The sequence below is a fragment of the Microplitis mediator genome, chromosome 7 (genome assembly GCF_029852145.1).
Source record: "Microplitis mediator isolate UGA2020A chromosome 7, iyMicMedi2.1, whole genome shotgun sequence".
NCBI classification, from domain to species: Eukaryota; Metazoa; Arthropoda; class Insecta; order Hymenoptera; family Braconidae; genus Microplitis; species Microplitis mediator.
The window spans coordinates 5,062,035-5,074,895 of NC_079975.1; the positions used below are offsets into that span (position 1 = coordinate 5,062,035).

Genomic DNA, 12,861 nt, shown 5'->3' on the forward strand with positions numbered 1-12,861 from the left:
GAGCAAAAATTAACCGCAAATTTTTCTTTTCAACTTTTACTGTTAAATTATTGGCAAATTCGGGCAGGTAATTTCAATGATGTCAAGTTACAGTCAATTTCAAGCTAAAGTGGCTATTAGAGGAGTTAATTTGCAGTGGAGGTGACTATCCGGGTAAATTTCATATCAAACTATAGTAAAAAATATAGACTGGAGCTCCACTGGTGGCGAAAAAATTAATTATTGCTATAGAAAAACATATATCATTTACTGAATCATGGCATTTCTTATAAGTTTTTATTCTCTGGCAGTGCCCTTTTCGCATGAAAAAAATTGTAAAATTATTAAAAATGGGGGTGCTATAGTATATGCTGGCCTAATTTCATTATTTAAATTAGTTCTCATTACTAAAATGGGTAAAGTTTCATAATTTTATGACGAACAATCAATCATCTTTCGACTGAAAAAGGAATTTTCTAAAAATATTGTTTTTTAAAAAAGTTTTTAAAAATTGGAGCTAAATACCGTTCGGTCTACGGTATAGAGACACGGCAGGCTCGCGCCATGACACTTCACACATATACATGTGTGCTTAAACGTGTACTTGGCGCGAGACACTACCGTGTCTCCTGATAATATTCAGCATACGTTTTTAATTTATGAATACTATTCATAAATTAAAAACCTAAGCTAATGATTATTACAAAAAGAAAAAAAAACATTTGAAAATTTTATTGAAATCTCAATATCTTTGAACTTCTTTTTTTTTTTTTTTTTCGAGGAAAGTAATAGAATTAAATTTTTAAAATTCGGATGCACCCTTAAATATGTGCTTAGTTTTTTTCTTTATTTTTTTAATAAATTCAAAAACCATCTTTTTATCGACTTCAAATTTTATTCTTAAAGAATAATACGTATCGTTTTTCGTTGAATAATATTAAAACTATTTAATTGGTTGCGATGATCTACTAGTTTATTTTAATACGAGTTTCTTCAAGCTTTTTGCAAATTTTCTAACGTTATTTCAAAAAAAAATTTTTTTTTTCGAAAATTTTGTTTTAAAAAAAAACTTTTTTCTTTTTTGTAAATTTAAGCACTATCTGCAATAAATTGTGGACAAAGCTCCGAAAAAATTATTTTTTTCATCTTGTTAAAGAGTATGAGCTTTTCAGAGCAAAAAACGTGATCCTTTAATTTTTTAAAAAATTTGATCGAGTGAAACAAATAAACGGCTGGTTGGATTGATCTGGCTCTTTGTAGGGTTTTTGTGGACATATTGAACTGTAAAGTGCACAGTTAACATTATCGATTTCCATAATATTTTCGTTTCAGCGCTTGATTTTCCAAAAAACCACAAAAAGCCCTTTTTTTGTTGCATTTTTAAATTCATGTGAAGATAGGAAAATTTTTTTTTTTCGAAAAAGCAATGGCTAATAGTTGAAGGAAATTTATTCAAGTTTTTAAAACCCACCATTGACTTTCTGTACGATCATTGGTTTCTGAGATATCGATAATCAAAGACAAAAGGATCCTTTTCCATTCGAAGACCGATATCTCGGCGAGAAGTGGACGTATCAAGATCCATAAAAAAAGAAATTAAAGCTGAATAATAAAGGTATCCGATCCTCATAGTGGTTAAACAAGAAAAATTTTTTCCACGCCCGAAGACAAAAAAAAATTTTTTTAATTTGAAAATTTTTTTGTCGCTGGTTTTTCTAAGATTACTCTAGAACCGCTGACGCTAAAAATTTTTTAAGTTCTAATCCAAAAACTAGACACTTGGAGCTACAATTTCCTTTTTTTTTTATTTCTTGTACGACCATTTCATTCAAAGTTAGGGCCTGTTGAAAATCGCCCAAAAATTTGGAATTTTTTTTTGATCCTTTAATTTTTCCCATTAGTGTATATTTACAATACGTTTAAAATATATACGAAAATCGGCTAAAAGTCATTTATTTAAAATATATTTTATATACTTTCTATGTATTTTCAATATATTTTTTTTATATGAAAAATATATTTATTTTATATTTTAACAAATAGTTTTTTATAAATTTTTTTCATGGCGGACGCCATCATAATTATTTTCAAATTGTTGAAGTCACTTTAGAATGGAAGCGATGTAAGTGGGGGGGGGGGTACTTAAGGAAATGCAAAGTTTTCGAGGACTCAAATGCTTCAAATTTTTCTTTTTTAATGATATTTAAAGTGAATGGAAAAAATTTTCCGCTGCCATTAAAAATAAAAATTAATTTTTCGCGAGCAAAATGGGGTACACTATACAAAAGGTAAAAAAAAAAATTTTGGAAATTAAATAAACTATTTTCGAAAGTAATTTTGGAGTTTTTAAAAAACAAACTCAAATTTTTTTATAAAGTTTTTGGGGACCCCACTTTTCCCTTCCCCCCTCTCTTATAGATGTGATTTGCCTGTATGGTTGCAGGCTTACCCGACTATAAAAGAGCATAACTTCCCTGCGCCAGCTTCACTTATGTGTCAAGTATTCAATATTGAAGTTGTGTTGGCAAAGTATTAAAACTCAAAATTGTTTTCATCTGTTAATCCTATTTAAGTTTTCAATTATCATCAGATATAAATACGGTATGTTTTTTTTTTTTATTTTATTTACTTTTTTAAACGTTTTTTGAGGTCAGTGATTATTCTACACTGGTCACAGAAATTAAGGGATAGAAAAAAAATCCGAAATTTTTAGGTGATTTTCAACATGCTGTAACTCGGTGAAAAATGGTAGTATAAAAAAATAAAAAAAGCAAATTGTAGCCTCAAGTTTCTAGTTTTCAGATCTGGACCTCAAAATTTTTTATCATGTACAGTTCCGGACTAATCATAAGAAAACCAACGAAAAAAAAATTTCCAAAATTTTTGCTGGTCTTTCAATACCTCTATGGGCGACAGTAAATTTTTTTGAATAATCCGACTATCTGACTTTTCTCGGAAATTTTATGCCCTTTAATTTGGTGGCCTTAAAAAGTCTCTACGACGATTTGGCGCCGAGTTATCATTGATCAAAGCAAAAAAGTCCATTTTGGCTTTGATAATCAATAACTCCGGATGTATTGGTCGTACAGAGAATAGAAGCAGGGTTTTGAAAACTGGAAAACATTCTCTATAAGGCAAAATTAGTGGCATTTGATAGAAAAATTTTTTTTAAAGCGATATTGTTTGGTAAAAAACAGGTCAAAATTCACAAATTTAAGGATATTCGGAAATCTTGCTATAACTTTGGATATAACGGATGAACAAAGGATATCTTCGACTTTTTTTCAACCTTAAAGTGTCCTGAAAAAACCCTGAAAATTTCAAATCGCTGCGATTTTTCTTTCTTAGTGCCCCGAAGCTTTAAATTTATCGATTTTGTCAAAAATCACCATAATTGGTAGTTTCTCGGTTTTTGTTCATTTTTTCGATTTGAAAATGGTTTTTTTACCGATAATCTCCATTTCTTTGATCAAAAAGATCGATTATCGAAAAAAATTGAAAAAAAAACAATTTTGAAAAAAAATTTTTTTTTTTTCAAAATTTTTTTTTTTGTTGTATCTGCAATGATTTATCATTGTCAAAAAAAATTCCTAAAATTTTTTTTACCGCCGGCATTAGAGTTACCCAAAGGGTATGTTTGTTAAGTTGACATTTGAAGCAGATGCAGTTACAGTGGATTTTTTTTCTATCCCTTAATTTCTGTGACCAGTGTATATTATGATTTTTATTTTGAAATAGTATACATTTTAATAGATATTTTAAATTCTCCTTATGAAAGTTGAATATTTTCATATACATAAATTTTTGATGGAAAAATATTTTCAATCACCTATAAAGGACACAGTCGATTTTTTTTTCAATTGAATCGATTTTTATCAATATTTCCTAACAAAATTTAAAAAATTTATTTAGTTACTTATTCAAATTTTTTGATTGATTTCAGATTAGTCAAAAGACTACGGATTTTGTATTAAGGTTATATTAATTCAATAAAATAAAAAGCATCATGAATAAGAGTATCGATTCAAAGCCGATAAATCAGTATAGTGATTCAGAACTGATAAATATAATATGTGAGATAAGTGAAATAAAGGCAATGCAAGTAACCATTAAATCATGCCTTGTAGAAGGATGTGTTGGTGCAAGTATGATTCCGATATGCGGTTTGCTTTTCGGTCCCATTGGCTTTCTAATTGGTAAATCACTGGAACTACCCCCATGAAAAAAATTTACAAAAAAAATATATGTTAAATATAAAAAAAATTTTTTTTCATATAAAAAAAATATATTTTTCATATAAAAAAAATATATTAAAAATACATAAAAAATATATATTTCAAATAGCTAACTTTTGGCCGATTTTCGTATATGTTTTATATATTTCAAATATATTAAAAATATATCTTAGAATATATGAAAAATACATGTATAAAAATATACAAAAAATATATTTTTTTTTTATTTTAAAAATATACAAAAATTATATAAAAAATATATTTTTTACATAAACTTTTTCTATGTTGTTAATTAACTTAATAATATATTTTTTATATAATTTTTTTATATTTTCATAATTATATTTTTTATAGATTTAAAATATATTACTAATATATAAAATTTTTTTTCCTGTATTTTTTTTCCTGTATTATTTAAACGGAAAATAGAAATATGTGATGCGCGACCGCTAAACATTGAAATTAAGAGCTCTGGTTTTCACAGGTTTTTTTTTCGATAATTTGAAGATATTTCAATGTGAGATTTAAAAAAAAAATAGTCGATGTTTTTGAATCAGTCTAATATATATATATATAACACTTACATATAATTACTTCAATTAGTATCCCAATAAACATAGATATATTTTTTAAAAATTCGGTTTAGATTTTAAAAATTGATTTTATGTGAAGTATGTATTTTAAGAAAAATGATTTCAACAATAAATAATCGAAAATATGAAAAAACATCAATTGTACGTTTTTATTGAAGTTTAAATCATAGTAAAAAAAATTTTTTTTAATTATTTTTTTCAAATTAATGTCATTTTATAAGTAGTCAAATAAATGACTGATAAAAATCATGATGCTTCACAGGCATGATGATAACCGCAAGAATATTCAAATTTCTAGAAATAAAGAAACCTCATTCAGAAGAATTTCTGATTCAGAAGATCCAGTTGATTATTTAGAAGCAAAAATCGTCGATGAAATTAAAAATTTTTTGTCGGATATTCGTAATTTAAAAATCCTATAGTCCTAAAAATTTGCATAAGTTTCATGAACTTTTTAAATGCTCCATCACTGTTATTTAGGCAGTTTTTATTGTCATTAATTCATGGTTATTAAATTATTACCCAACGTTGATTTCTTGATCTTATCAAATCTTCAGTTAATTAACATAAATTGTCGTCATTATAATTAAATAAAGAGACGCATAACCGATCTAGGGTTTTACACATATTTTATCTTATTGAATATTTAGCTATCAAAATTTACCATAAATTTATTATTTTTAACTTCCCGCTAAGAAAATTGAACATTTTCAAAAATTCGGGAAGTTGTTGGTTTCGATCCGATTTGCAAAAACTGAATTTCTATCAGATTTTGACGTTTTGAGGTTCTAGGAAGCTATCCTGACTAATTTCACGATGATGTCCGAGTGTATGTATGTGTGTACGTACGTATGTAAATATTCATAACTCTTGAACGGATGAACCGATTTTGATCTTTGAGGTGTCATTCAACGCGGCTTGTTAATATCTTGAAGCTGCAAAAATTTGAGCTTAATCGGTAAGGTGCGTTCGGAGATATTTCAAAAATAAAATTTTTCCAAAAATGTTTTATTTGGATAACTTTTATTTTGCTCGATGGATTGATTCCAAAATCTAATCAGCTCTAAAACTTTATAAGCCGCGTCGATTGCCACCTCAACCATCAAAATCGGTTGATTCGTTCAAGAGAAACCGTTGACGAAAGAATTAAAAAAAAAATTTTTTTTTTTGGTTTTTTTGAAATTTCTCAAAAACGACTTAATAAATCAATTTCAAAATTCGGTCAGCTTTAGAACTTGATAAAACACGTCGATTGCCGCCTCAACCATCAAAATCGGTTATTCGTTCGCGAGATATCGTGCGAGAAATAAATGCTAAAAAATGTTTTTTTTTAAGACAATGCCATACAAAAGTATTATCAAGAATGTATTTACAATAATGTTTTCGAGCTCAAAGAGCTCGAAAACAGCGGGAAGTTTTGGGGCTGGTCCGCAGGGTTAACCGATAGACCGATTTTTTTTTTAATTTAACGTTTAAACGTCAGCGTATGAGAACTTTTGCGATTATTTGTAATAGTCAAGTACTGAATATGATAAAATGCATGTGTAAAGTCATTCATCATTTATCTGTTTTTATTGTTAATTATATTTGTAATTATATGGGTATTTAATAAAGTAAAGAAACCGACAAAGCGGTGTACTATAATTTAATGAAAATTAATTAATCACAATAAAAAAATTGTCCAAAGAACTGCGATTTACCGTCTTACAAAAAAATAATGATTTGCAGGACATTTATGGGGTGAAAGAGTTAAAGAAAAATTATGTTCTTAATTTAAGCAAAGAAAAAAAAAAAATTCCAATAAATAATTTGTTATCACTCCACATTTTCATAAAATGATGATAAAAATAAATGAGTTATAAATGATCGGGTTAAAGACATTTAAAAAATATTATCACCATATTTTAGGTATATCTCATTCCACTCGCACGTTCCCGTTCTGCTCCCTTGTCTTCTCTATCTTTCTCTCACTTTACACATTTATCGGAGAGGACCAGGCAAAACAAGGTACTTAAAAGGAAATTTAAGTTTTCGAGGGCCTAAATACGCTAAATCTTTGTTTTTTTTTTTAAATGATAATAAAAATAAATAGAAAACATTTTCAGTGATCTCTAGATCCCGGCGAATTCAAATTACGTCATTACTCCAAATCCATTATGGTTTAGATAATAAAATAGTTGCGTTGGAAATTTTTATCTACTTATTTATCAACAGAAAATAAATATTTAAATATTTTTAATTTGAATCATATTACATTCAGTGGAATTCACTTCTAATTTGTTTTTATTTTAAAATGGTTTGTTATTTTCCCTTTTTTGCTATCGAGTTAATGGACGAAATAATCTTTGTCACATCCGAGGACAATAAAAACGTATACAATTTTTTTTTTTTTTATTGATGTATTTTTCAGCGCACTATGATTTCTTTGTTTTTTATACAATGAATGTATGTAAAACTACTCAGTGTAAAAAGCGACTATGGTGCTTTTAAATAAGAAACAACATAGTGACATTTACAACTTCCAAGAAATATTAACTCTCAGACTTATGAATAGGCACGGCTGGGTGGGTTATCCCAGTGCCTTATTAAAGAACTAACTAACATTATGAATAGGCTGAAAGTATTAAACTTGGTAATTTATTGTTTACGTATACATATGTAAAAATTGATGAAGGCACAATTTGTCTGGTATAGTGTGATTTGGAAAAAATATAAAGTAAGTATTTATGACTTATAATCCTATTGCGTCTAAAATGTTAAAAAACAAAAGTAAAAAATTCCATTAAAAAAATCTGGGCAACGGTTGGCCCTGCGGGTTAGATCCAAAACTTTTGGCTGTTTTCAAGCTTAAGGAGAATATTTTTTTTATTTTATCTTTTCAATATTTAACTATCATAATTAGCCATAAAGTTTTTTTTTTCAATTAAACGTTTAAAAGTCAGCAAATGAAAATTTTTACGATTAATTTTTATAGTCAAGTATTGAATAAGATAAAATACATGTGTAAAGTCATTGATTGCTTATCTGTTTCTATCATTAATTATAATGGTAATTCATTATGTATTTAATAAAAGTAGAGTGACCGACAAAGCGGTCTACTATAATTTAATGATAAATTCATTACAATGAACAGACTGTCCAAAGAATGGCGATTTACCGTCTACAACCAACACAGAAAAAAATTTTTTGGCCCATGGATGGACAATAATTGCACCCACATAGGGTAGAGTTACCGTTTTTGATCACTTTAGGGTCAGTTTTGGACACTTCAAAAATTTTAACAAAATAATTTGAAAAATAAGCAATGATATAGGGTAAGAACACCAGTACCCAGCCCCAAACCAGTAGCCAGCCACCTCATGTTAAATTATATCTATATATATTTTGAACCAATGTTAAAGTATATGACCGGCTGGCTACTGGTTAGGGAAAAAAGAAAATTTTTTTTTATATTTTTTCATTAATTAAAATAAATCATTAAATGTCCAAAAATGGTGCAGTGGCCATAAATGGTACTTCTACCCTATTTGACACATTTTCGTACTTGGTGCACTTTTTTACAGATGAAATCTGTTTTTATTTGCTGATTATATTTTTTACAGTAAAAAAAAAAGACGCTTTGAATAAAAAAAGATTTTTTTTTTATACTCGATGTGCTTTTTTTTCATGGAAGTATAAAAATAGAAAAAAATAAATTTTACCGATTAAAATAATTAGTGGCTTGAGGAAGCTGTCGTGCCCTGGTCTTCCCTAATAATACGTAGTAAAAGTTTCTATGTTGACATGCGTAAATTAACAATTATTTTTTATCGCAGTTCAAAAGAACTAGAAAAAAATACGACAAATAAAAAAATTTCACTGCGCTTTGATGTGGAGGGGGTGTATCTGTGTGGCTTATTCGTGTCTTGTAGGCTTATATTATGAAAGAGCAACAACTACGGCGCGCAATTATGTGTCGAGTGTTCAGTATTTAAAGAAGTTGTGTTGAGAAAACATTAAAACTTTACAATTTTTTTTTATTAATACTATAATTTTTTGTCTTATCAAAAATATAAATTCTATTAATTTATATAAAGATGTCCAAATTATCGGATAGAAATTCAGTAAGTTTATTTTTATATTTTACGTGAAATAGTATAAATATTTATAGTTTATCAAAATTTCTGCTCGTAAATTGAAAATTTTTGAATAAAATAATTTTTTTTTACGGAAAAATATTTTTAATTACTCATAAAAAACACATTCGTAAAGCTTGGATTAAATTTAACATAAATTATTTATCCTAAACGGTTCACTTAATTGTTTTGATTATTTACCCACAATCATACACGGAAAAAACAGTTGTAAAAATTACAGAAAAAAAAATCTGTAAACTTTACTATTTATATACTGTAAATATATTTCTTTTTGGAATTAGTGGTTCAATTTGCACTCTGAATTAGTAAATATTCACTTATCTTTACTTATTCATGATTACACTGTAAAAAATCCGGAGTGAATTGGAAGTGAAATAAAATCCGAATTCACTCCGGATTCACTCCGCCACTCGGAGTTCCGGAGTTTTAAAAAAAATCACTCCGCATGCGGAGTGAATTGGGAGTTTTTTTTTAGCGAAGTGATCTCAGAGTGACGCGGAATTTTAATACTTAAATAAATTTGTATTAATTTATATAAAACTGCTAAACAATGTGTGTGTCCGCGTGTCCGTGTGTCCGTGTGTGTGTGTGTGTGTGTGTGTGTGTGTGTGTGTGTCCGTGTGTGTGTGTGTGTGTGTGCGAGTGTGTGTTTGCGTGCATGTGTGTGTTTGGGTGTGTGCAAATGTGTGCGTGCGTGTGTGTGCGAGTGCGTGTGTGTGCCTAAATATGTATGTGTGTATGTGTGTGCATATCAGCTGATCAATAATGTAATACGCGAATTTTTACTTCGATTTTATTATGTGGAGTTATATTTTATTCATAATATTTTCAAAACTCCGCTCCGGAGTGGATTTCACTCCGGAGGGATTAAATTAATAAAAAATTATCTACTCCGCAAAAACTCCCCTGCGGAGTGAATTTCACTCCGAGGGGAGTGAATAATTAAAAATTCATTCACTCTGCGTTCACTCCGGATTTAATCCGCATTCACTCCGCGAATTTTTTACAGTGTAGAGAGTATAGGAAAAGTTAACATGAAAGAATAAGAACTTTTTATACGTAAAGATGGGAATAGTTAGTTCGTTAAGATGGGAGGTAATGCCGTTTTTTTTTTTTTTTTGCTTAAATTTTAGAAACGTTACGCCGTCTGTTTATATTTTGGAAAAGTAAATGTTTGTAATTGAGGAAATACTTTATTTAACTTCAATTTAAGACTTTGTCAAAGTTATCTAAATACTTGAGCCAATTAACTTGAAGTAATGTTTTTTTTTTCTCAGGAAAATGGGGTGGTAAATCAACTTAGTTTTATTTTGTGCTGCATTACAAAAATTAAAAACTTAGACCTTCAAAACGTTTTAATGAATAACGATTCGAAACTATCATTATATGAATTTGCAAATACTTCATGTGATTTCGATATTCACAAAGATAAAAAGCATCGTGATTTTTTTGAGAGAATTTGTACAGAAGAAAAAATTCAAGTTGATAAAGAATTTTTTGAAGTATGCGGTTTAAATGAAGCAAACAAACATTATAATAAAAAAAAAGATCTTTATAAACTTTTATATAAGCATAACATGAGTGACATTCCAAGCGATTTTAAACATGATCCGAAAGAAGATATCAATTTCATTTCTTCAATTGAATTAGAAACAATTTTTTTTCCGCGATTACTAAAAGAACATTTGTTTGCAAAATATTTATTTTATCATGATTTATTTTCAAAATATTCTGACTATGAAAGCATGTTCGAATTAAAACAAGAATGTGATAATCTTCAAGATACTGTAAATCAGCACTCCGATGACATAGAAGAGTTACAAAAGAGATTATATTCTCTTGGAGAAACTCTTTCACGGTCATCACTAAAGATTTTTGCGGAGGACAGAGAGCTATGTTTAGGACTTTACAGAGTTGAGAATAACAATAACAAAAAGTATTGGCGTCTTCAGTTAAGACAAAAGAGAAATTTTATGTCTCCACAAGAAATACAATCAGAATTAGAACTGCAGAAAGTTACTTTGGTGAAATCTGATTGGAATATATCACATATTCCATACAATATAAAGCAACACCTGGTTGATAAATTAAAGTCAGAAGAGTGGAAAACATGGTACAATTCTTTATATAAGCCTGCTATTACAAACGACACAGTTGAGAATCTAGAAAAAAAAATCGTCGATGAAATTGAAAATTTGATATTGGAAATTCGAAACTTAGGAAATCTTACAGAGCCCTATAAATTTTCATAAGTTTCATGAACCTTTTAAGAGCTTCATATATATCTATTAGGGTGTTTCATATTTAGGCGATATTTTTTTTTTTGTCCTACCTGAAAAACTAACAATTTATAGAACAAAAAAAATACTCCCGCTTGAAAAATAATTCTAAGTCAATTAGGGGATTAGCACATCGAAAAATTCGATTTCCCATTTAAATAACATGGGAAAAAAAATTTTTTTTAGTTTGGAATTTTTTACCTCGGCAATGGCTTTTTACACGAATAAGCCCAGCATAGATTTTTGTCGGGAATTGGACGCTCTACAAAAAAAAGTCTCTTATCATTTTTTGATAAATCCATCTGTTCAAAAGTTATTGGACCTCGAAGTCAAGTTGAAGTAAATTTCGAGATCTTTTTACTTTTCTGGCGAAACTATCGGACTTATCATAAAATGCCATGGAATCTTTTTTGTAGACAATTTTATTTTCTACAAATTATCTCTGATAATTTTTTTTTAAATTCTGCATTGTTTTCTAGTTATTTCCATTTTAACGCCAAGCTCTTAAAATCGATCAGAACACTATTTTTCTAGGAGCTTAGTATAAAAATAGAAATAACTAGAAAACAATGCAGAATTTAAAAAAAATTATCAAAGATAATTTGTAGAAAATAAAATTGTCTACAAAAAAGATTCCATGGCATTTTATGATAAGTCCGATAGTTTCGCCAGAAAAGTAAAAAGATCTCGAAATTTACTTCAACTTGACTTCGAGGTCCAATAACTTTTGAACAGATGGATTTATCAAAAAATGATATGAGACTTTTTTTGTAGAGCCTCCAATTCCCGACAAAAATCTATGCTGGGCTTATTCGTATAAAAAGCCATTGCCGAGGTAAAAAATTCCAAACTAAAAAAAATTTTTTTTCCCATGTTATTTAAATGGGAAATCGAATTTTTCGATGTGCTAATCCCCTAATTGACTTAGAATTTTTATTCAAGCGGAAATATTTTTTGTGTACTATAAATTGTTAGTTTTTCAGGTAGGACAGAAAAAAAAAATTACCGCCTAAATATGAAAGACCCTAATATCTATGTTTATTAAGGAGTAACTGATTTTATATAAACAAAATATTACCTACAATTTCTCTTATAATTTTAATGAAAGTATGAAGTATAGAAATCAATACAATAACATTAATCGTTTAAAAGTTAAAAATATTTTATTTTAGCATCATTTGATTTAAAACAAACTATTTTACTACTTTATTAAAAAAAACATTTCGACTTTCCATATTTATATCATTAAAATAAAAAAAATGTTGGAAAATCCAAAAATGCATACCTCAATCACTCATGATGATTATTAATATTTGACTTTTTTATTATTACTTTGATTACATTATTATTTTAATAATTTTTTTAGTTTCTTCTTTGAGTTTAATTTTTATTTTTATAATTTTTATAACGATTATTATAGGATTTTATGTAATGACAATAATAAATAACAATACTATTTTCTAAAGGAATCGATGACCCAAGTTTACTTTTGACTTTTAATTACCCTGATTAAGAAAAATAGTTTGAAATTATTCAAAACAATTTAGAATAATTTGAATCGACTAATATATAGATATACACTTAGCACGGGTTAAATCATTTTTCTTAATCAGGGTAATTTCATATTAAAATAAACCTA

General features: G+C 28.0%; 1 protein-coding gene and 1 long non-coding RNA gene across 2 annotated transcripts; both read left to right on the top strand.

The window, feature by feature from the left end:
- Positions 1–2,457: 2,457 nt before the first annotated feature.
- On the top strand, positions 2,458–4,790 carry LOC130671094 (uncharacterized). The gene is made up of 2 exons (XR_008990470.1): positions 2,458–2,580; positions 3,923–4,790. It is a non-coding gene; the product is annotated as an uncharacterized LOC130671094 (long non-coding RNA).
- A 3,959-nt stretch (positions 4,791–8,749) lies between these two features.
- On the top strand, positions 8,750–12,532 carry LOC130671095 (uncharacterized). Its single transcript, XM_057474794.1, has 2 exons — positions 8,750–8,910; positions 10,221–12,532. Exons 1-2 carry the CDS (start codon positions 8,884–8,886, stop codon positions 11,193–11,195), a joined length of 1,002 nt encoding a protein of 333 aa, XP_057330777.1. The 5' UTR covers positions 8,750–8,883; the 3' UTR covers positions 11,196–12,532.
- The last annotated feature ends 329 nt before the right edge of the window (positions 12,533–12,861 follow it).